Below are 24987 nucleotides of genomic sequence, written 5' to 3'. Positions count from 1 at the left end.
TCTTGGGAGTTGGTCACCCCTGTTCTACAATATCCTTTTGGAGGAGATCTGACCAGAACCCTACACAATATTCCAAACGCAGCCGGACCATAGATTTGTATAACAGCATTGCAATATCGGCAGTTTCATTCTTTTCCTAATAAATCCCCAGCACTGAATTTTGCCTTTTTGTAGCTGCATCACACTGGGGTGATCAATTCCATCCACTGCGATCCCAAGGTCAGCAACATCCGGTTCGGACCCTATGAGCATATATGTGAAATTAAGATCCACATAAAGGTCAGCTGTTTTAATAGCTATTGGTCCACAAAGCATAGCTCCGTCGGCAAGAGCATGAGACTCTTAATCTCAGGGCCGTGGGTTCGAGCCTCACGTTGGGCAAAAGATTCCTGCATTGCAAGGGGTTGGACTAGATGACCCTCGGGGTCCCTTCCAACTCTACAGTTCTTCGATTCCCAGGAAACTATGGGGATTCTAGTCCTCTCTGAGGTCGAATGGGGAAGTGAGGCTTCTTTTAACAAAGCCTTCTCAACCCAGAATTCTTTGTGGCTGTGGGGTGGAGGAAAGAAAAGGACGTCACAGTGGTATAAAGCAGCTATTTAGATATCTGGCTCCCTCATTTACCCACTGGCAGATGATTCCTTTGCAACCGCCTTCGCCACCTCTGCAAATTAAGACAGCTCGCTCGGTGAAAACCCAGAACGTTCCAAGGTGTGGCAGGTAATGAAGGGAAAACACTGAGAAAACGAAATCTTCTACTATCTGGGACCCCAACCATTCACCCAACCATTCACACACTCACCCACCCACCCACCCACCCACCTGTGCCCTCAGCAAACAACAACAGGAGCAAGAAGTTAGAAAAACAGCCAGAACTTTTTATGGACAAATCGTTTCCCAAAATGAAGACAGCAAAAGACGGGACATAGGTAACGCCAGTGGGAGTTTGCTCCGTCGCCACCCTCTCTGATTGGCTGGGCCCTTGCTGGCCCAGAATCCTTTGCTGGTCCTTGTGGCCAAGGAATCTTGGGAACCCCCCACAGAAGAGACTGCTGGCTGCAAACTCCTGGGGGTTTCCTGAAGCTGATGGGGTGAGGTCTGCTAGTTTTCCAGTCCATTGTGTGTGTCTGTGTGTGTGTGTTGTGTATAGGGGTCTGAAATGATGCCCACTTCTAGGATGGGCGCTGAGCCCTTTTGATGACCTTACTTCAAGCCCCTTCCAGTAAGATTCGGCGGAATGGCTCAAAGTCCACAGGGATGGTATCTACAGAGAGAGGAGAGAGAGAGAGCATTAGGTAGAGTGGAAACACCATAGTCAAGGTTTTGCACTGGACCTATGGAAAGCAGAAGCCTGGAGAACATCTGTGGCTTTCCAGATGTTGTTGCACTCCAACTCCCATCTGCCTCCAGCCAGCATGACTAATAGTGAGGGCAGATAGGGGGTGGGGAGTCCATCTAGAGGGGCACGTGCTCCTCATCCCTGCTTTACACCCCTGTAAATGCACTGGATATGTATGTGATCCCTGGTAGATTGGGACACGGGTCTAGGAAAGGGGTGAACAACTCTGTGGTCCTCCAAATATTCCTGAACTACAACTCCCATCCTAATGCGGCTGATTGGCGTAGGAGTTCATCAACATCTGGAGGGCCCCAATCCCTGATGATGGAAGGATCTGTTGATTCTGTTGCTCGTCATCTTCTCATTCTTAAATTCAGATTTTGTGTGGTGTTTTTTTTTAATCCTCATGAAAGCCTTCTGCATTTTAGTGTGAATTTCTCATGAGGAACACATTTTGATCAATATACACAACCATGCATGCCATTTCTCCTAATACAAACCCCTTTCCTATGTTATTTGGACCAACATATTCATTTTTGGTGTATATCTAACATGCATTTCTTGGTAAGCACCAGTTGGATAACTGCATTGCAAAATTCAGGAAAGCGCAACTTTTCAAGCACGGCTGTGTTCCGATTTGCCTTTAAATGCAATTTCTGCCTTTGTCTCTACCTGCTATATAGAATTTCAACCTCGGTGAGATAAACATGCCCATCCTGTCATTTCCCCCCAAACAGGCTCAACTATTTGGGGAGGGTGGAGGGGATACTACCCCCCCACTCTGATTTGGTGGGAAAGACCTCCATGGAAATCCCATCCCACCCCCCACCCGGGTCTAGGAGAATGAGGCCTAGCTCAGGTGAGCGAAGCCCTGATTTGAACCAGCCCGAATTGGCACACAGCTGACCGTTGCAGCGATACTGCAGGTTGGACCAGATGATGTTCTCCTGGGAGAAGCAAAACACCCCCAAGCGGCCCCCTCGCATCGTCGTGTCGATGATGACGCCCGAGTCGGCCACCAGTTGGGGTCCCTCGTAAAGCAGCACCCTGTGAGGGGGAGATAGGAGGAGGTCAGGTGCGTGGAAAGTCCTGGGTTGGGTGTGTGTGTGTGTGTGTCATGAAGATCAGGAGAAAAAAGAAGGTAGATGAATGACAGCCAGCCTGCAAGGATGGTTTTGAAGCAGGGAAGATCGCGAAGCCCAGGGTCAGCACACACATGATAGTCAGCCCTGTCTTAGACAACCCAGAACCTTCCTCAGCTCTTATCTTGCAACAGCCATTCCTCCCAGCTGCTGAATATTGAGAAAGACAGGATGGAAGGCCCACTCCACCTTTGGGCTCGCTATTGTAAGGACTGGGAAAACCACAGTCCCGGCCTGTTCTGGTCCATGGAGTCACGAAGAGTCGGACACGACTAAATGACTAAACAACAACATTGTAAGGACTGGAACCTGGAGTTTTCCTCTTCCCTCCTCAGCCCTTTCTCCTTTCGTGTCATGCCTTTCACATTGCAAACCTGAGAGTCAGGGAATGCCTTACTTTTATCGATCGCACGCAGGCTGCCCTGGGGCCCTTTCCAAATGGAGAGAGGGGTAAAAACTGCTTATAACAGAAGCAACGTGTCCCATACAGAGAATGGTGAGGCCGTCCACTTCAGGTTATCCCCATTTCAGGGTGACCCGCCCTTCATTCTAAGGTCCCAGGGCGTGTTAAAACACAATATTAAAAACAGTTTAAAACAACTGGCTGTCACAGAAACAAGACGGGTCCCTATTTACCATAGTACAGTGATACCTCGGGTTTTCGAAGCCCTCCGTAGTCGAACGTTTTGGAACTCAAACGCCGAAAACCCGGAAGCAAGCGCCTCGGTTTTCAAACGGACTTCAGAAGTCGAACAGGAACCGTGGCTTCCTTTCTGAGTTTTCCGTTTTGAGGCTTCCGCTTTCGGTTTTTGGTTTTCGAATGTTTCGAAACTCGAACGGACTTCCAGAACGGATTACGTTTGAAAACCGAGGTACCACTGTATATGCATTCTTGTTCCTGGTGGTATATGGCTGGGGAACAGCATTGCAAAATTCAGAGGCGTGTGAATTTCACGGGGTGGCTGGGTTTCGTTTCACACGTCGTTTTAGAAACAGCGACTGAAAGTGGAGGCAGAGCATGGCCATTGAGTTTGAACCCGGAAGCACCCAGATGATCAGCAGCACCCGAGCGCAAGAGCGCCTTCGTCTCCTGTGGGTCCCAACGACCAGCATTCAGAAGCATAAATAAAGGTGGACCCTTTACTCTGAGTAAAGACAATGTTACTCTGAAGTGCCCAGAACGCCCAAAGGTCGTTAGGGGACATGTTCCTTCCAAGCCACCATAACCGTGCAAGCCATCGTAAGGCCTCTTTGCCTCTTGTCAAAAGTTGGCGTGTTTTGAGGGTCTACAGAGATCTAGAGATCTAGTCCGGTTCAAGGTGCAGGTGGCAGAGTTGCAGTGGAGAGATGAGATGTGCCCCCCCCAAACACACTCTTCTCCTGCTCTTTCCGCAAAGGAGGGGGGAGAAAGTTCCCAGGCTTCATTCCTCCTCCTCCCGCTCTGCGCTATTCTCCGCAGGATTGCCCCCTGCCACCTTTCCCCATTGTCCAGACTTCTTTTCTCCTTTTTTTGCATTTTAAAAAGGTCTTCTGAGGGCCAAAAGCATTCCACCCAGGCTTGGGTTGCCATGGTGAAGCAGACAATGGGCCTTGGGGCCCATCCAGTGAATGGTTCTTGGGGGAGGGAGTGGAGGGGGTGGGGGTGAACTCGTTCCCAGTGGAATGAACCACCCCCACCCTTTACACACACACACACACACAAGGGACCGGCCACATTGTTAAACAAGGAACGGCTCAGCCTCTACGCCAGCTGGGAGAGGGGAGGCTGGTGGTGACGGGGAAAGAGAAGTATTCACCCCTCCCCAAAAGCCTTTTTGCTGTGTCCCTCTCACACTCAATCCAACAGACTCATAGTCCCCCTCCCCGCCCTCCACCCTCCAATCTACAAATTATCCTTTGCCACTCTAGAGAGCTCTAGCGAGTGAGCCAAAGCGCACAAGCTCGAGGAAGGCCAATATGTCCTTTTTACATATTAGACAACACTCACAACATATGAATGGATTGCTTATAGATGCAGACTTTGTTTGGACAAATATAATGACGTTTGGAATGAGTTTATGCTGAACATAGTAGGCCAGGCATCCCCAAACTTCGGCCCTCCAGATGTTTTGGACTACAATTCCCATCATCCCTGGTCCTCTTAGCTAGGGATCATGGGAGTTGTAGGCCAAAACATCTGGAGGGCCGCAGTTTGGGGGTGCCTGTAGTAGGCTATTAATAATCATATATGTTTTGGGAAACGATGATTTTATTTATATATCTACCTAACAATTATGGAAGCGTAAGTGATTATATTGACAAGTAGGTAGCCGTGTTGGTCTGAGTCGAAGCAAAATAAAAAAATTCCTTCAGTAGCACCTTAAAGACCAACTAAGTTTATATTTTGGTATGAGCTTTCGTGTGCATGCACACTTCTTCAGATACTTCTTATCTGAAGAAGTGTGCATGCACACGAAAGCTCATACCAAAATATAAACTTAGTTGGTCTTTAAGGTGCTACTGAAGGAATTTTTTTATTTTGATTATATTGAGTGTACTATTTCTTTCTTTCTTTCTGTATTTTTTGTACTTTTTTCTGTCTCTCTTTTTCCTTTCATAGCTTTATTTTCTGTAACTGAAATTCTTTCCATAAAATATTAGTAAAAAACAACAACGTATTAGTCACCCCTGAAAATAGTGTGGGATAGTAAACAGCACATCAGACATGGACTGAGGGGCATCTACAAGTCCCTTGCTCGCTGGGTGGGCTATGCATTGCCAGGTGACCTCCCTCACAGGGTCGTTGTGAGGATAATTTTATCGCAAGGAGAGGCATCCCAGGGTCCCTGGCAGAAGGGCTGGGTTCTACATGAAACATGTGAGTTATTCATTGAATAAATTTAGATGGGCCAGCATTCATTTCAAAACCTCAACTTAAGGAGGTGAGCTTTTGAAGGAAGGGTGCGCTTGGGATGTAATAATGAATCAATAATACCATACTGACCCGAATATAAGCCGCATATTATTATTTTTCCCAAATTCCAACCATGAAAAGTTAAAGTGCGGCTTAAATTCGTGATCTTACAAAAACTGGCTTTTTTACGATATCACTGCTGAAACAGACACACGGTAAAATGGAACAGGTGTGAGTGCCTGTATGATTTTAAGGGAGCAGCTTATATTCAGGTATTGCCTTTTTTCTTTTTCTCCCTGTGAATTTTAAAAGTGTGGCTTATATCTGGGTGCAGCTTATATTTGGGCCAATATGGTACATGAATGACAAACGTTGATCAATCAGCCTAGCCTTGGCTTGAAAACATAAACTTGAGGAGGTCAGTGTGTGATCAGAATTTATTAGCTTGCTAGTAATAAATATTAAAGGTGACTTAATTTAATTAACAGTAATAATGTGTTGACAATGATAAGTCAAGAAGGAATAGTAAATAAATACAGTGGTACCTCAGGTTAAGTACACAATTGGTTCCGGAAGTCTGTACTTAACCTGAAGCATACTTAACCTGAAGCGAACTTTCCCATTGAAAGTAATGGAAAGTGGATTAATCCGTTCCTGACGATGAAAAACACCCCCTAAAACAGCAATTTGACACGAATTTTACTGTCTAATGAGACCATTGATCCATAAAATGAAGGCAATAATCAATGTACAGTGGTACCTCAGGTTAAGTACCCTGTTTCTCCGAAAATAAGCCGTAGCTATAAAATAAGCCGTAGCAGGATTTTTAAGCATTCAAGGAATGTAAGCCATACCCTGAAAATAAGACATAGTGATAGGCGCAGCAGCAATGCCGGCCGCGGTAGGAGGAGGAGGAGGAAAAAAATAAGACATCCCCTGAAAATAAGCCATAGTGTGTGTGTTTTTTGAGGAAAAATAAATATAAGATATAAATATTTATAAATAAATATTTTCGGAGAAACACGGTACTTAATTGGTTCTGGAAGTCTGTACTTAACCTGAAGCGTACTTAACCTGAAGCGAACTTTCCCATTAAAAGTAATGGAAAGTGGATTAATCCGTTCCAGACGGGTCGGCGGAGTACTTAACTTGAAAGTACTCAACCTGAAGTGTACTTAACCCGAGGTACGACTGTAAATAAATAAATGCTTGAGGTTAGGAGGCAACATCCACCTTGACTATTATTATGCCTCCTTAGTTTTCATTATCGCCTAATTACAGTCTATAAGATAATGGCTAAGATGACTTACAATCTCAGAAGGTAGCGTAATGTCAGAAGGGTGCGTGGCTGTTCCTGTCATGAAACTGCCCTCGTCAACCTGCCCCCTCACCATTGAAGTGACCCAACGGCAGCCCCACACCTCACCTGATGTAGCCCACTTGGGGCCGGTGGAGGAGCCGCAAGCGGTACGAGGTCTTGTCCTTCCAGCCCACGTTGCGGGGGTCCTTCCAGAGCAGGCGGACGTGGTCGGGGGTGTGGCCCGTGTGCCACAAGGCGTTCCGCAGGTATTCTCCGGGACCGGTGCGAGACTTCACCGCCTGCCAGCAAGGAGAGGGGTTGTGGGGAGCAGGAGAAACAGCATGCATCATTTCAGCCCTGACTAGGCCTTGCAGAAGCCAAGCTGGTCCTGCTTCAGCAAGACTTGTTCGCACCATACCTTTGAAGCGCTATGATACCACTTTAAACAGCCGTGCCAGGCCTCCCTGCAGAAAATTCTGGTGGCTGTAGTTCGTTAAGGCTGCTGAGAGTGGCTGGGAGACAGAGACCAGAGCAGCGCACGGAAACGCCGTTTACCTTCCCCGCCAGAGGGGTACCTATTTATCTACTTGCACTTTGACGTGCTTTCGAACTGCTAGGTTGGCAGGAGCTGGGACCGAGCAACGGGAGCTCACCCCGTCGCGGGGATTCGAACCACCGACCTTCTGATCGGCAAGCCCTAGGCTCAGTGGTTTAACCCACAGCGCCACCCGCGTCCCATTCCCTGTTGCCCTTCCAAGATACAATTCCCAAGAGCTCCCTGGGAAGAAGGATTGGTTGTTAAACCACTTTGTAGGGGAAATGGAGGTCTTCCAGCAAGTCTCAACACTACAGTCCCCAGATGAAGTTGATGGATTATGCTGAAATGGCTAAAATGACTGGAAAATCAGAAATAAGGAAGACCAAAATTTTAATAAGGAATGGGGGAAATTTATAACTTATCTTAAACAGTTAAAATCGTTAGTAGGGTTGGGATATCACTTGTAGTAAATTTTATACAATTTACAGTAGGTAGTTCTGTCCCTATAATTCCCAAAAGAAAAGCTTCTGGGTGTTTTTTTTTTAATCAAAGTTATTTTGAACATTCTTTTCAATTCATTACCGGTATATATCATTTCCCAGTAAGCTTTAACCTAACTACAAGACCACCACATACGATAAAAAGAGCTTTATTTATCTTTACATTTCCAGCATTTGTTTAAATTCGATTTATACATTTTTGCCAGTTTACTCGGTGTTCGATACCATCGATATATCATTTGGGACACAGTGGGGAGGTAAAATATTTGGATTTTCGTTAAAAAAAATGCAGGAGGGAATAATTAACAATAGGACCCACAAAGGGAAGGAGGGAAGTCCAGGAGATTCCTTGGACTCTTGTTTTTATGTTGTATGTTGCACATGCGACTGTAAAATTTCAATCTGAAAAACCAAATAAAAGGGATCTTTGTTGGGGGGGGGTGGCGTCTCTCCTAACAAATCTCAGCACCCTTAACAAACAAAATTATATTAAAGTATATTAAACTATTATATTGAAGTGATATACTGCTAAAGACTGTATAACGCAGATGAAGCCTCGCTGAATGCTGGAGGGTGGACGAGGTCATCCATGCGGTCCCCTTCCAGCTCTGCAATTCTATGCGTCCCGCACAGAGTTGATTCCTTGACATCCACCTTTCTTGCTGCCCAGGGCAGCCCTGCCCTCTGCCTGCCCCTCTACAAGTCACTTGCTTGCTGGGTGGGCTATGTATCGCCACGTGACCTCCCTCACAGGGTCGTCGTGAGGATAATTTTATTGCAAGCGGAGGCATACAGGTGAAACTCGAAAAATTAGAATATGAAAAATTAGAATATCGTCGAAAAGTTCATTTATTTCAGTAATTCAACTTAAAAGGTGAAACCAATATAGGAGACACATGACATGCAAAGCGAGATATGTCAAGCCTTTATTTGTTGTAAATGTGATTATTACGGCCGATGATTGAGGCTTTCCCTCCTTATGGAGGGTCTCAATGATGGCTTTCTGCACAACTGTCAAGTCAAGTCAGCAGCCTTTCCCATGATTGTGATTCCTACTGAAGCAGACTGAGAGACCATTTAAAGGCTCAGGAACCCTTTGCAGGTGTTATAGATTGAGTAGCTAAACACTATTCTAATTTTCTGAGATTGTGAATTTGGGGTTTTCTTCAGCTGTACGCCATAATCATCACAATTACAACAGATAAAGGCTTGACATCTCTCGCTTTGCATGTCATGAGTCTATCTCCCATATTGGTTTCACCTTTTGAGTTGAATTACTGAAATAAATGAACTTTTCGATGATATTCTAATTTTTCGAGTTTCACCTGGCAGAAGGGCTGGTCTCTTCATGAAACATGTGAGTTATTCATTGACTAAATTTAGATGGGCCAGCATTCATTCTGAAACCTCAACTTGAGGAGGTGAGCTTTTGAAGGAAGGGTGTGCTTAGGATGTAGCAATGAATAATCAATAATACATTAATAATTTTTGTTTTGAATCTATCAGCCTTCGCTTCAAAACCCAAACTTGAATTTATTAGCTAATAGCAAATATTAAAGGTTACTTAATTTATTGAACAGCAATGTATTGACAATGATAAATCAAGAAGGAATTGGAATAAATAAAAATAAGCTGATGTTATATAAACAAAGAAAGAAAGAAAGAAACAAACGTGTCACAGGGACCGGGTTGACTACTTCAGAGTAACGACGTCTCACAGGTCTGCATTTTATCCTTTTATTGGTGCAATCTATTTACAGTGCTAAAACAGTGCTATATACAGGTTGTCAGTACATGTTCTCAGTTGGGCGCAGAACCTCCGAATGGCGATTCCCGCGTTTTCCTCCAGCAAAGTAATCTGGGAATACTAAATCTCCTCCCCCGGCGCTTTTTACGCAATTCCGGGGTCGCTGGGATCAGTCTCTTTCCCACGGTCTCTTTGCTTCCCCTTTCCGTTCCCAGGCGGTGCCTGGGCTCAGCTACCCTACCTGAGCCCATGCTTCTGCTTCCTGAATCCCCGCTGGAACTATCCCCCTCCCCGCTCCCACTTCCGCTGGGCGAGGAGCTCGTGTTCAAGATGGGAGGGGGCTGTCTGTAGCTCCTGTCCCTCACAAAACGGCTAGCATATAAATAAATGCTTGAGGTTAGTAGGCAACATCCACCTTGATTATTATGATGTCTCCTTAGTTATCATTATTGTATAATTATATAAGGTAATGATTAAGATTTTCCCAGTAGTGATGTATGGAAGTGAGAGCTGGACCATAAAGAAGGCTGATTGCCGAAGAATTGATGCTTTTGAATTATGGTGCTGGAGGAAACTCTTGAGAGTCCCATGGACTGCGAGAAGATCAAACCTCTCCATTCTGAAGGAAATCAGCCCTGAGTGCTCACTGGAAGGACAGATCGTGAAGCTGAGGCTCCAATACTTTGGCCACCTCGTGAGAAGAGAAGACTCCCTGGGAAAGACCCTGATGTTGGGAAAGATTGAGGGCACAAGGAGAAGGGGACGACAGAGGACGAGATGGTTGAACAGTGTTCTCGAAGCTACGAACATGAGTCTGACCAAACTGCGGGAGGCAGTGGAAGACAGGAGTGCCTGGCGTGCTATGATCCATGGGGTCAGGAAGAGCCGGACACAACTAAACGACTAAACAACAACAAATAATCTCAGTAGCTCCGGTAGCATAATCCCAGGCATTCCAGGATCAAATCAGAAGCCGCGGCGGCTTTCATAATTCAGGGACTGTCCCTGGAAAATAGGAAAACTTGGAGGGTATAGCACTCACTTTGAGCTGCAAGCTCGGCTCAGCCGTGGCCCGGAAGGGCGTGGCCTGCCAGTAGGTCTGCTCCGTCTGCTTCCACATGACCACGTAGAAACTGGCGCTGTCCTGGTAGGCAAAGATGAAGCCGGCGTAGTCGTCGTCGGTGACGGTGTTGACGTGGAAGGTGCCTTCAAAGTCCACCCCGTTGAAGGCTGTGTACCCTGCCCCGTGGTTAGAGAAAGGAGGAAAGAGTTAGCAGCCGTCTCGCCAAGATGGAGGGAGGGACTGGTGGGCACAGGTGATGGGAAATATTTTTCTCTGCCTGAAACCATGGAGAACAGCTGCTGGGCCACACTCAGACCATAGGCTTAAAGCGCTATGATATTGCTTTTAAACAGTCATGGCTTCCCCCAAAGGATTCTGGGAACTATTGTTTGTGAAGAGTGCTAAGAACTGTTAGGAGACCCCCCCCATTTCCCTCAAAGAGCTACAATTCCCAGAGTTCTCTGGGCAGAGGGATTGATTGTTAAACCGCTCTGGGAATTGTAGCTCTGCGAGGGGAATAGCGGGGTCTCCTCTCCCTTGGCACCCTTAACAAATCACAGGCCCCAGAATTCCTGGGCAGAAGCCATGGCCGTTTCAAGCAGTTTCGTAGTGCTTTAAATGTATGGTTTGAGCGCAGCAAAGAATCCGAGTGGGTATGTTTATATTCCTCTTACCGACAGCCAAGCCTGGGTCGCTGTTCATCGTCTGTACAATCTCCATGCCCTGGAGGTTGGGAAGAAAAAAGAGAGAAGAAAAGGGGGATGGTGAGACGGTCGAGTATAAGCAAAGGGCAGGGTAGCTGCCCAGACTAACCCCTCGGGTTTCGCATCTAGCACCCAAGCACCGAGAGAAGGGTCATAGCTTTGTAGTAAGAGCCCTTTAAAGACCAGATTCGGTAGAGGGCATCTCCCTATGTCCCTGTGGTGTCTGACCCCCAGGAACCAAAGCAGATAGGCAACATGGCCGCTTGTCCACTCAGCCCCAATGAACCCCAGAGGCCTTTGTAGTTTTTCAGCGGGGGCTTATCCTGCACTGTGCAAAGTCTAAGGTCTTCTCTACCCAGTGGCTCACCAATATGCACCAAGATTTATTGACCCCCCCTTTTGCCCATGGAACCAATCGGGTTCGTTTTGCCTCTGAAGCCCGCGGCATCTTCCCGGCTGCCTTGCCGTACCTGATTGAGAACCACCCAATTGGGATCGATCTGGGCGTCGCCCTCGGGATCCAGGATGACCGTCTGGTACGCGCGAAAGTCGGTCAGTGTCACCTCGGAGCTCTCCGGGCAGACGTCCAGCGGGTCAGCCACCGTGTCGTTGTCAAAGTCCTCCTCGCAAACGTCCCCCACACCATTGCCTGCGCGGAGGGCAAAGGACGGTGAAGGCCCAGCCACTAAAGCATGTTGGATGATGTTCCAACCTATCAGGCGTGGGGCAAGTGTGGGCCTCCAGATGGACTGCATCCCCCATCATCCCTGAACGCTGCTGGCTGGGGCTGATGGAAATTGGAGTCCAGCAACATCTGGAAGGCCAGGGGTTCCCCCATCCCTGCTTTATACCTCTGTAAGCGCGTTGGATATGGGATCCCTGATTGGTTGGGACGTGACTGGTCTAGGACAGGAGTGGGGAGCCTGGAGGGTCCCGGATGTTGCTGGACTACAGTTCCCATTAACCCCCGGTGGCTGAAGGAGCTGGAGATCCGCAACCTCTAGAGAGGGCACTAGGTTCCCTGCCTTGGTTGTGGTGTTCATGATCTGAGTGGGGAAGTAAGCAATTATCTTGGTTCGAGGTAGCGTATAAGGTTTCCCAGGATATCCTCACAACAACTCTGTGAGGTAGGATCTGAGATGGGCAGTGAACCTGTGGCTCTCTAGATGTCACTACAACTCCCGTCACCCCTGACCATTGGCCCTGCTGGCCGGGGCTGATGGGAGCTGGAGTCTAGCAACATCCACAGGTCCATTAAGTCCAATTTCATCTGCAATTCTGTGTGTTCCCTTCAAGGCACTACTCTTCAAGAAGGAAGCAGTCTGGGGATCGTCAGTGTGACCCCCCACTCCCGACACACACTACCTCCTCCTCCTCCTCCTCCTATGGTGCCTCAAAAAGGTCTCAGTAAACATTGTCTCAAAACAAATATTGTCTCCATTCTGCAGAGAGGAGAGGTGCAAAGAGCTTCTTTCTGCGAGCGAAACCAGCAATGGCGGATGTAAGTGCCTTTTCACGCACTGATTGGAGGCAACATCCCCTCATAATTTTGTGGTCCTGTCTCTTTTTCTGCTCTCTGAGGTGCGGCAGCCATTTTGCGCTACGCCACATAGCAGCCATTTTGTGTCATGCCATACCTCCCCCACCCACCCACCCACCCACGCCGCAGCAGCAGCCATTTTGTGGCTGGTGCCATTGACGCAAAGAATTCTGGACGGATTCCACTTTAAATGATCTCGCGCTCACCATCAGAATCCTTCTGGTTGGGATTAGGGACGAGACGGCAGTTGTCAGGGCCCGGGGGCACGTAATCGGGGATGCCGTCGTTGTCATCGTCATTGTCACACTCGTCTCCCAAGCCGTCGTTGTCTGAATCAAGTTGGGAGCTGTTGGGGATCTCGGCACAGTTGTCTTTCGTGTCCTGGTGACCGTCGCCATCGCTGAACAACAACAACAACAACAATTTTATTATTTGTACCCTGCCCATCTGACTGGGTTGCGCCAGCCACTCTGAGTGGCCTTCTAGTATATAGAGAAACACGATAAACCATGGTACATTAAAAACTTTGGGGTTGCCTTCAGTTGTACAGTTATTTATTTCCTTGACACCTGAGGGCAGATGCCACTACCAAGAAGGCCCTGTGCCTAGTTCCCTGTAACCTCACTTCTCGCAGGGAGGGAACTGCCAGAAGGCCCTCGGAGATGGACCTCAGTGTCTGGGTTGAACGACAGGGTGGAGATGCTCCTTCAGGTATACTGGGCCGAGGCATCTCTTTTTCTAGAAAAATAGCACTGGGAAAATAACATGGAATTCAAAATACCAAGTTGATTCAAAATGGGGTCCAAACATAGACCCAAACCTGCTCCTTGATATCAGGGGCCATCATGGCAAAATTGGTAATGATACCTTAACAGGTATCTGAATACATAGAACAGGCACCGCCAAACTCGGCCCTCCAGATATTTTGGGACTACAACTCCCATCATCCCTAGCTAACAGGCCCAGTGGTCAGGGGTGATGGGAGTTGTAGTCCCAAAACATCTGGAGGGCCGAGCTTGGGGGGTGCCTGGCATAGAAGGACAAGCAGACAATACCCCTATAGATTCTGAGAGAATACATTTTCGCGGGTTTTAGGTTTGGGTTTTCGTTTCGCTTTTTCCTCACCTGTCCACGTTAGTGTCGCAGACGTCACCCACCAGGTCGCTGTCCGCATCTGTCTGAAAGAGAGCATGGCCTCAGGTGAGCAAGCAAACGAGCATCCCTGGAGTCGCACGCCGTGATGGCGTCGCTTTAAGCGCCGCCATGGCTTCCCCTAAAGAATCCCGGGGACTGTAGGACGTTACAACGCTCATACCTGAGTAGGGTTGCTGATCTCGGGGCAACTGTCACAGGCATCTCCCACACCGTCTTCGTCACGATCCGTCTGCAGCGGGTTGGGCACTTTGGGGCAATTGTCAAGCCCGTTGGGGATTCCTAGGGAGGGGCGGGGAGGGTGAAAGGGGCTGCTTCAGCCCTGGGTCAAAATGCCCAGCCGGATTCAGCACCCTGTGCCTTTTCTGAAGCAGCCCTGTTTAACTTCCTCACTTCTGCTGTTTCGTTGAGGCACAGGAAAGTGCCTTAGACTTACGGAGCCATTGTTAAAATCGTGTTTATGGAAGGCAATCTTACTCGGCTACGAGTGATCGCCAAAGAAGAAAAAGAAGCTTAGTATTGTCTACACTGACAGGCAGCAGCTCTCCACGGTATAATTAATTAAGCTGAATTAGCTTCATAAAATTTTTTTGTTAAAAAAAATCCTTAGAGTATGTTTCGTCACGCTTCTGTACCAGTTTTCTCAGATCTGCATTATAAGAACTATAACCTTAAAAACCTGTGCCTGGGCTTCGCTTTTCCTCTTCCCTCCCATTCCCTTTTCCTCACGTGCTGTGCGTTGTCTTAGATTGTAATCTTAATATTGATTTTGGAAACCATTCTAGGAGATCCTTTTTTTTTTGGCTAAAGGGTGGTGTACAAAGACCTGAAGGAAATAAATAAATGTTATTTCCCCTTTTGGGGAGGGCTTCCATGTTTCTTAAACCTCAGAAAACAGGACAGGACAGAACTATGACTGCGTGCATGCAAAAATGGGCATGGGATGGAAAGAAGACCCAGCCGCCTGTCCTTACCTTTGCTGGGTGCCCGCTCAACCTGTTATGACAAAGCCAGCCGTACGAACTCTACCACGATTTTGCCCTTCCACTCACCGTCGCCGTCGATGTCATTGTCGCAAGCGTCCCCCTCCCCGTTGCCATCTGTGTCCTTCTGGTCGTTGTTGGGTACGTTGGGACAATTATCACAAGCATCCCCAAAGGAATCCGTGTCTGAATTCTGCTGGTCTTTATTGGGGAAGAGACGGCAGTTGTCCTATGACCAGTGCACGAGAGAGAGAAAGGTGCATTCAGACATGGGGAATATCGCCTTAGCTTTCCTGATTGCAATTGCTGGTTCTTCTGCCCCGTCTCCTAATGTTCCTTTTGTGGGAGGTTGCTGTCAAACATAACTATGTGCAGCTGTTATGTGCATGAAGGGGTAAACAACCACGGAGTTGCATTGCTAGATAGACTCAGCTAGGTCACGCCCCCTCTCCTCTGGAGACGGAGACTTTCTACCTCCTCTCTCTCTCTCTCTCTCTCTCTCTCTCTCTCTCTCTCTCTCTCTCTCTCTCTCTCTCTCTCTCATCGTGCAATCCAACGAGACAGACATGTGTGAGCTCGCTCCCGAGTCTGCAGCATGTGTTTGGAACTTTATTCTACATTTTCTACCCAAGAGCATTTTGCCTGCGTTATCCTTGCTGCTGCATGGAACAAAGCACGACCGAGACCTTGAATCTGTAAGTAAAGTGTTTTAAACGTAGTTTGCAGTGTGTGGTCTGTTCCTTGCAAAAGGGCTGGAAATAGGGGGGGGGGCGTTGTATATGGGGTAAGAAGGTCTAAGAGCCTATATTCTTAATGCTTCTAGGGATGGGACGCCTCAGGCCCAGGGCCCAAATGCTCTCTCTATCTGACCCATGGTCCTCTGACCCAGCCACACCCCCTTTACCCAGGCCACACCCTTCACCTCGCTGCGAGAAGCCAAGTTACAGGGAACCAGGCAGAGGGCCTTCTCGGTAGTGGCACCCACCCTGTGGAACGCCCTCCCACCAGATTTCAAAGAGAAAAACATCTGCCAGACTTTTAGAAGACATCTGAAGGCAGCCCTGTTTAGGGAATCTTTTAATGTTTAACAGACCATTATATTTTAATATTTTGTTGGAAGCTGCCCAGAGTGGCTGGGGAAACCCAGCCAGATGGGCGGGGTATAAATAATAAATTGTTGTTGTTGTTGTTGTTGTTGTTGTTGATGTTGTTATTCACCAGCCTCTCTCTGCACTGCCCATCCCCTGTGGTTCTACCTAGTTGGAACAAGTACTTCGACTGGGATAATACCTCGTGCTTGCCTAGATGGGAGGATGGAGAGTGGGGTGTGTCTCTGGCTGCACCCAGCTTGGTAAGCGGCCCCTGGGAGGTTGCCCACGAGTGTAATGTGGCCCTTGGCCTAAAAAAGTACATCCCCCCGCTCGCTCTTGTCTGATACATCCAGCCTGAATGGGAAGTTGCGCTTGGGGCTACCTCCACGTTCTTGATCCCATCGCCGTCCGCGTCGTCGTCACACTGGTCCCCGATGCCATCGTTGTCAGCATCTTCTTGTCCCGAGTTCGGCGTAAGCCGGCAGTTGTCCTGCGTGAAACAGGGCAAGGTGGAGAGTGGGACAAGTCAGAAGAAATCCCTAACCAGCTGCGACTGTTCAGGGTTTCCGGCATACGTTTCTATTGGAGATTCATTCCCCGTGTACCAGTCATGGGTTTGTTGTCTATCACATGACGGTATGTGCTTTGTTTGTTTGTCTTACTGTGTTCTGTGAAGTGGGACCATTGTCCTTTGTTCTTTCTCTTTGCTGTCTGATGCTAGAGAGAGAGGGAGTCATGTTACAGTGCTCTGAGTGTATTATATGTAAATAAAGTAGATTAGCCAAAATGCTGAGTTGCTGAGGTCTGTTACAGAACTCCGCAAACCTCTGCGGATCCCGAAGTGTGCTGATGTCTTCTGGCATCAGTCGCTGTGATGTTCAGGCTAAGGAATGGGAATGCTATTGAAGCTCCCGAACGATCGCCCAGGAGGGAGGGAACATGCCAGTCGGGCATGTGTCTCTGCCAAAGTTCTACTCGTGTGTAGGACATCCTGGCAGTTTCCCCCAGTCCTTGGTGGAGATGGCGGGGATCAAACCTGCCACGTCCTGCACACACAGAGCACAAACTCTTCGAGGCAGTGTGGTGTAGTGGTTAAGAGCAGTAGACTCGTAATCTGGGGAACTGGTTTCGCATCTCCGCTCCTCCACATGCAGCTGCTGGGTGACCTTGGGCTAGTCACACTTCTCTGAAGTCTCTCAGCCTCACTCACTTCACAGAGTGTTTGTTGTGGGGGAGGAAGGGAAAGGAGAATGTTAGCTGCTTTGAGACTCCTTCAGGTAGTGATAAAGCGGGATATCAAATCCAAACTCTTCTTAAAATATAATTCTATTATTTCAGTCCTTGCGTTTCTGAACAAAGGGATGGTTTAAATAGGGTTTTAATTCTCCAACAGCAGCTGCATGACGACAGGCTTACATTTTTATGTATATAGGAAGATATGCAGCACTTGCCCCCCTCCTGTGGTCTCCAAGAACTGGTATTCGGAAGCATTACTGTCTCCGACTGTGGAGGCAGAGGATAGCCAATGTGGCTAGTAGCCATCACTAGCCCCTTTTGTTCTTCCTGCCGCCACATCTTACCTTGGAGCAGTGCTTGTTGTTATCGATGCAGGGCAAAGGCTCGTCTGGGTAGCCATCGATGTCTGTGTCACGTCCACACACATTGCCGTTCCCGGCCCAACCCACGCTGCACTGGGAAGGCAAAGAGGAAACAATATTTTTGCAACAACTGGTACTACAGGTATCAGTTCTCATGTCCCCAACTGTATGCAAGTCGGGGGCATGCCCCCCCCTCCATATGAATAATAATCTGTCGATTTCAACCTTCATTAAAAAGAAGAGCTAGCTTCTAGCAATCGTAGAACCCGAGGAACAAGGCAGAAAGGCAGTGTGGTGCAGTGGTTAGAGTGCAGGACTGGGACTTGGGAGACCAAGCTTCAAACCCCCACCAGGCCATGAAGCTCATTGGGTGACCTCAGGCCAGTCACTCCAATTTTCCAACACCTTTATTGGCATATATATATATAGCAATATATAGCAATAAAATCATATAAAGCCAGTCACTCACTCCTAAGCCTAACCTACCTCACAGGGTTGTCGTGAAGATAAATAGGGGGAGCAGAAGTATACCTGCCCCCTTGAACCCTTTGGAGAAAAGGTGGGATATAACTGCAGTAAATAAGTATTAGAAGTATGTGTGGATTCTTCTAATTTGGAGGTGGGTTAGAAATAATTAGCCTGCTCCCCCTTTTCTGTTTTTTACTTTGCCACACACCCCGTCCCCCGTCCCCCCCCGGGGGAAAACCCTGCAGGTGCCCATGACTGCAAGGTGTAGAAGGAAATTTGTACGAACGCAGGATCAGTTCCGACTACCCCAACTCAAAAAAAGACACTGCAGAGCTGGGGGAAAGGAGGCAGATTGATTTGTGTTGTGCTAGAGAAGTCTCTCGGCCCCTTTGCAATGGTGGCAAGATGGAAGGCCAACAGTAGGTGGCGCCAGAGCCAATGGAAAGCGGAGCCAACCTGCAAGTCCCCACCATACATTTGAAGCACGACTAGGATGACCCTTCGAACTGTCATGGCTTCCCGCACAGAATTCTGGGAGGTGCAGTTTGTTAAGGTTGCTGAGAGTTGTAGGGAGACCCCTATTCCCTTCACTGAGCTACAATTCCCAGAGTTTTTTTAACACACAATCCCTAATTTCAGGGAATGCTGGTATTTGTAGTTCTGTGAGGGGGATAGGGGCCTCCTAACAACTCCCAGCGCCCGTAACAAACTACATTTCCCAGAATTCTTTGGGGGAAGCCATGCCTGTTTAAACTGGCATCACAGTATGTAGAGTTGCCATACACCCGGAATACATACTGCATTAGGAAGCAGTGTCCAGGGGAAATTGCAAGAAATGTGTTTTTGGAGATAGCTCAAAAAACATCCTTTTCAAATTTGGCAAAAAGAGCTCAACAATATGGCAACCCTAAATGCATTCGCCCCAATTTTGCTTCGAAAGGACTCACCGCGCAGGAAACGTCTCCGTTGCGTTCGAAGAGGCAGTATCCGTTGATGTCGCAGGGGTTGTGGCTGGGGCTCTGGCAGGTCTTCTGCGGGGTGCAGCTGCCGTTCTGGTTCCCCACAAAACCTGACTTGCAAGGCCCACATTTGTAGGATCCCTACCAAGGGAAACAAAACGAAAAGGAATTTTGATTTCTTTATTTTTTTTTGCAGAAACGTGGAACACCGTTGGTCCATCTAACTCAGTAGTGTCAACACTGACTGGCAGCAGCTGTCCAGGATTCCAAGCAAGTGGGGGCGGATATCCCTAGCCCTACCTGGATATGTTGGGGATTGAACCTGGGACCTTTTCTGCATGCAAGGAGGGTGCTCTACCACTGAGCCACAGTCCTGCACCCCAAAAAGAAACCAAGATTCCAGTCCTCATGGCTTTAAAGGACTAGTTCAAATAGGAACAAAGGGTTCTTCAGAGCCCATCCCACAAACTCACTTAAGCAGCCTTAGGCAAGCCACTCTCTCTCAGCCTCCAATATGAGTGATAATCAATAGTTTGCCTTACAGCAGGGGTGAGGAACTCTGAGCCCAAGGGCCAAATGTGGCCTCCCCCCTTCCCACCAGGCATCTCTACCTGGTTCTTAGGCAGGGGCACCAACTTGAATAAAATTTTGGGAATCCAGGGAATCCTCCTCTTGCATAATCAATGTGGCACGCACACACACTAATTGAATATCAATGCCCATCAACTTTAAGGGTGGCCCAGCTCCCTCAAATATTTTATTGGGGGGGGGAGCGAAGGGACCTTGGCCCCTAGGAGTTGGCTCTGATGCTCTCAAGGCTCTCCCTTGGCCTCACCCATCACAAACCCTGCTCAGCCGGAAGTTCAACAGGGAAGGGGACTGTTTGACTTCAGCTGGAAGGGAATTGTGCAAAATCGGACCCATAAATGATATAATAATATTATTTATACCCCACTCTGGGCGGCTTCCAACAAAATATTAAAATACAGTAATCCATCAAACATTAAAAGCTCCCCTAAACAGTCCTGAATGCACATGTTCTGGTGGATACAAGATGTGCACGGAAAAACCGGGACATCCCATTTTTTACCGTAAGAGAACGGCGGCCATTTTGCTTGCCTTGATCTCGTGTGACTTTGTGGCATGATTCCTCCCCCACCCCCGGAAAAAAAATGCTTTTTTGTGGCTGCAACCTTTGTGCGGCACCCAAAAACATGCATTTTGGGGCGCCGCACCCCCAAAAGTGCTTTTTCCAGGAGGGGAAACCACAGTGTGAAATCGTATGAGAACACAACAACCAAAATGGCTGCCGTGCTCATGTGATAAAAAAATGAGAAAGTGGCAACTGGGAAGACGGCGTCCAGGATTTTGGCTTCAAAATGTTGGAGCGTGTGCAGGGCCGTCTTAAGCATCCCTGGCGCCGTGGTGCGGCGGATCCCTCCGGCGACCCCCCCGCCCCCTTTCCCAGCGCGGCTGGCGGGCGGGCTCAGCGCGCAGCGTGGCTGCTGCTGCGTGGTGGCCGGTCGGTTGGTTGGGCGCAGCACGGCTGCCGGGCGCTGCTGTGCAGCAGGCAGGCGGGCTCAGCACGCAGTGCGGCTGCCGGGCGCTGCTGCATGGCAGGCGGGCGGGCGCAGCGCGGCTGGCGGGTGCGGCTGTGCCGCCCTGCGCCACCCAGCCTGGCTGTAGGGCCGGCCCTGAGCATGTGAACGTGTATACGAGGCATGGGAGACCCCTAGCAGTGGTTCCCCCAAACAGCTCCCTGATTGGGCAGGGAAATAAAGGATCAGGTATCCTGGATTCAAATTGTTCAGGGCCTTGCAAATCAATACAAGAACCTGATCGGGTCCCGGTAGCGTAAGGGCAGCCAGGGCAAGTAACCGTAGCCTCTTCAGTCCCTGGGGTCTGTTTCCACATGGAGGACTAGACTTCTTCACCCTAGACAGACTCACCACCGTATTGGTGCAGATGGCGTTGGGGTCACATCCGCCGTTGTTCCCGTCATTGCATTCGTCAATGTCTGTGCAAGTCTGGAGAGAGGAGAGAGATCGTTTTGATATATAAATGCAATACATAAAGAAATAAAGGCCCCTCTCTCATCTTGTCATTTACTGGAACGTTTGCACATTCATCTACTCGTCATTGACTTTTGCAAAAATTTATATATTGCTTGATCATCCACGAGCGTCCGCTTGCAACAGTTTTAGTCCAATTTTAAATGCGTCTGCTGTTTTTGCCTTTTTAACTGTTTTAAATTGCCCACCTTGAGGCGGTGGCTTAGAAGGTGATTGATAAATCAATCGTACATGGGTAAGAAAACATTCGAGTGGTTTACAAAAAGAATAAAACAACGAAATTGTCGTTCAAGTGCAGCTAAAAACGACTATTTTACACACTTGGAAGATAATTAAAATGAACAATAAGATAAAAACGTGACAACGTTGTATGTGTCTGGATAGGCGCACCTAAAGCCAAAACATTTTTTAGTAGAAAAGAGGACAGAAAACGCCCCTCTTTGGTGTCAATAGGCAGGGAGTTCCCAAGTGTGGATGCTGCTACACAAAAAGATTGGTTTCTTACAAATGGGGAATGAGGATTATGAAGCAGCAGTAATGGTGCCAATTCCACAAATCAAAGCCCAGGCAAAGGAATATAACCCCATGGGCAATCTTGGTTTTATATAAACGAACCCATAGCTGCCAAGTCTCCCGTATTCCTCGGGAAACCCGCGTTTTTCCGGCTGTCCCCAGCCGGAAAAACAGTTTTTTTTGTTTTCCCCCGGTTTATTCTGGCGCGACGGCCATTTTGGAACTGGGCGGAGCATGCTCAGAAGCGACTTTTGATGCTGCTTTGCCCAGTTCCAAAATGGCTGCAGCGTGACTTCTGGTGCGGCGGCCATTTTGGAACAGGGCAGAGCAGCATCAAAAGTCGCTTCTGAGCATGCTCCGCCCAGTTCCAAAATGGCGGCAGCGCTACTTCCGGTCTGCTACTTCCGGTCCGATCCCTTATTTCTCAGGCTGGAACTTGGCAGGTATGCGAACCACACCACCCCCCTGCAAAAAAAATCCCTCACCTGTTTGCTGGCTTTGGCGTAGTCTGCCCCTACTCCAGATATGAGGTTCCCCTTGTAGCCGGGCGGGCAGGGTTCGCAGCGGAAACCGGGTGCCGTGTTGAGACATTTGGATCCAGGGAAACAGGGGTTGGCATGGGCGCACTGTGGACAACAGGAGACCTCGGTTGTGAGTCCTTCCTCTTCAAATTGGCTCCAACCCTCAACACCATGCTACCTGCTTACCTTGTTTTTTTAAAAAATAATCACTTTGTTTATTAGGTTTTGCAAAATTCTCAAAGCCCTTGCTTTGGACACAAAACTGGCAATTATTGCAAGATAATTTCATTATTTGCTGTGACTCTAAAATCTGTGCCGGTAGCGGGATTCTATTAGGTGTGTTTACTAGAAGTTTTTCTGTTTTGTTTCCTTGAAATCAATAAAAAGTGTTCAACACACACAAAAAGAGTAAACAGCAGGAGAAAATCATTCAGAGTTATTGCCAAAGGAAAGAAAACCGAACAAAGGAAACGCTGACTTGACCTTAAGCAAGATCATCTGTAAATCAGCCTGAGTTTGTGGTGGAATAAAATTCCTTGCCAAAGAATGACAAATCTGACTTGGCATTGAGCTGGAAACTGCAAGGTCACCGAGATCTGAACACGACTGTGGCGACTCCAGTATACAGAAGACGTTGAATCTGGCTGGCAACTAAACCTCAGCCTCAGGACGGCCAAATGCCTGGCTGAATGGGATTCAGGGCTGACGCTAAAACTACCGTACTTACCTCGTTGATGTCCGCACAGTGGGTGCCATTTCCTTCAAAGCCTGGCGGACAAGGTCCACAACGGTAGCCCGGGTACTCGTACGTCTCCATGCAGTCGACGCCGCTGAAGCAAGGATTTGGGTTGCAGCGGGAGCGGTGTTCGTGAAACCCTGCCGTGGGGAGGGGGGAAATGTTGGCAGGGAAGGGTCAAGCCACTGAATTGTGAAGCAAAGGAATAATAAGGGGAAGGATGCTGACAGCCAGAGCCTGCATCAACAGTTGGGCATTTGATCTGGGCCCATATTCCAATCCTATTGCAGACCCTCCAAGTCTAGGGTTGCCAGACTCAATAGAGGACAGGACTTCTGTGCCTTTAATTGCCCTGCTCTCTTTTGAGTTTGGAAACCTTAAAGAGAAACCAGCAGACCCTTTGCTTGGAAATTAAACCAAGGGCCTGCTGGTTTCTCTTTAAAGCTTCCAGACTGAAAAGAGAGCAGGGCAATTAAAGGCACAGAAGTCCTGTCCACTATTGAGTCTGGCAACCCTATCCAAGTCTCAGATTTACAGAAGCCGTTCTGGTTTCTGATTTGATCCCAGAATGTCCCGTTTTTCCCTAGGATGTCCCTATTTTCATCAGAGAATTGTTGGAGGGTATGGCGTTATCCGACCCCCGAGCCAAGGAAATAAGTAAATAAACAAGCTGTAGAAAATATCTGAAGGCAGCCCTGTATAGGGGATTTTTTTTTATGTTCGCTGTTTCATTATGTTTTTATATATGTTGGAAGCTGCCCACAGTGACTGAGGCAACCCAGTCAGATGGTCATAGTAATAATAATAATAATAATAATAATAATAATAATAATAATAATAAGGCAAATGACCCATCTACCCCAGAAGGCTGTGCTAGGATGAATTACAAAATCAAGCTTGTATGCGTATCATCATCAAATTTTATTGGTCAACCAAATACAGGTTACGGTGGTGCCTCGCTAGACGAATGCCCTGCTAGACGAATTTTTCGCTAGACGAATGGGTTTTGCGAACGGAGGTAGCCTCACAAGACGAATTCATTTTGTGAAAAATTCATCTAGCGAATCGCGGTTTCCCATAGGAATGCATTGAAATTCAATTAATGCGTTCCTATGGGGGGGGGAATCAATGCATTCCTATGGGATTCGCTAGACTAATTTTTTGCAAAACGAATTGACTCACAGAACGAATTAAATTCGTCTTGCGAGGCACCACTGTATAGCCAAGAGCAAACAAAAACAGACACATCTCAAAAACATAATATAGCCAGTGCTTTTTTTTTTCCTGGGGGGACGCATGCCTCTAACCATTTTGTGAATCTTTGTACTTTTGTCCATTTACTGTATTCATTTTTCCTGATTTGAACTATAAAATGGTGATTTTCTTGAGTCAAAATGAGAGGGCCTCTAAACATTTTTGTTAGGGGAAAAGCACTGGTTATAGCACATATTATTAAAACACTATAAAACACTTCACAGATATACACAAATGGTGGACAACTCAAGGTGCAAGACAGGACTTTAGGGCTTTCCTGAGTTGAGAGGCTTTTAGCACAAACTTCAGTGTGTTAAATATCACCAGTTTGTCCAAGCCAGACAGCAGGTAATTGAGTTTATCGATGTTGCTAAATGTGGCAATCAACTCAAGGGGTCTCTTTAAGTATTTAGCCCTCAGAATTTCATGTACCTTAACAGCCCAACATATAATCATGAACGGTGCTTGTCTCACAGTCCAGGGAAGCACCCAATTTCATGGCGCCCAGTCTTCCCCACCCAGTCCCCTCCCTTGGCACTCACCGCACACCTGACATTCCATGATGGTGTTCCGGATCAAAGACATCTCCTTCACCTGGGAAGAACAGAGATACATCACTGTGTTTAATGGGGTGTGCCGCAGGTGAGGCGCTGGAGCGATGGACAAGGAAACGGGGCAGCAAAGCAGTTTGCAACAACTGCACATCAAACCAAACAATTAAAAAAAAACGTATTTAAAAAGTTAGAAATAAGAAATCGGGTAGCTATTGTGGAAAGATGTATTCTTCGACTCCTGACAAAATAGAAAAGTTTAGGGTTGCCATATTTCAAAAAGTGAAGATCCAGACACAAAAGTTGTTGAGCTTTTCTTTGGC

General features: G+C 47.7%; 1 protein-coding gene across 1 annotated transcript in view; it reads right to left on the bottom strand.

Moving 5' to 3' along the window:
* Positions 1 to 857: 857 nt before the first annotated feature.
* THBS3 (thrombospondin 3) overlaps positions 858 to 24987 on the bottom strand; it is a 36521-nt gene continuing 12391 nt past the window's right edge. Inside the window, exons 7-23 of the mRNA XM_035098544.3 lie at positions 24656 to 24707; positions 22851 to 22999; positions 22088 to 22228; positions 20967 to 21044; positions 19006 to 19158; positions 17573 to 17683; positions 16375 to 16482; positions 14971 to 15130; positions 14082 to 14200; positions 13892 to 13944; positions 12973 to 13166; positions 11697 to 11875; positions 11197 to 11245; positions 10502 to 10698; positions 6801 to 6973; positions 2247 to 2386; positions 858 to 1264 (exon numbers count right to left, since the gene is read on the bottom strand). Coding sequence (XP_034954435.1) covers positions 1209 to 1264; positions 2247 to 2386; positions 6801 to 6973; positions 10502 to 10698; positions 11197 to 11245; positions 11697 to 11875; positions 12973 to 13166; positions 13892 to 13944; positions 14082 to 14200; positions 14971 to 15130; positions 16375 to 16482; positions 17573 to 17683; positions 19006 to 19158; positions 20967 to 21044; positions 22088 to 22228; positions 22851 to 22999; positions 24656 to 24707 — 2112 coding nt within the window. The 3' untranslated portion in view covers positions 858 to 1208. The remainder of the gene's footprint in view (positions 1265 to 2246; positions 2387 to 6800; positions 6974 to 10501; positions 10699 to 11196; positions 11246 to 11696; positions 11876 to 12972; positions 13167 to 13891; positions 13945 to 14081; positions 14201 to 14970; positions 15131 to 16374; positions 16483 to 17572; positions 17684 to 19005; positions 19159 to 20966; positions 21045 to 22087; positions 22229 to 22850; positions 23000 to 24655; positions 24708 to 24987) is intronic.

The sequence above is a fragment of the Zootoca vivipara genome, chromosome 16 (assembly GCF_965207765.1).
Source record: "Zootoca vivipara chromosome 16, rZooViv2.hap1.1, whole genome shotgun sequence".
NCBI lineage: Eukaryota > Metazoa > Chordata > Lepidosauria > Squamata > Lacertidae > Zootoca > Zootoca vivipara.
The sequence above is the reverse complement of the archived record's forward strand: the minus strand, read 5'-3'. Positions and strand labels throughout refer to the sequence as shown.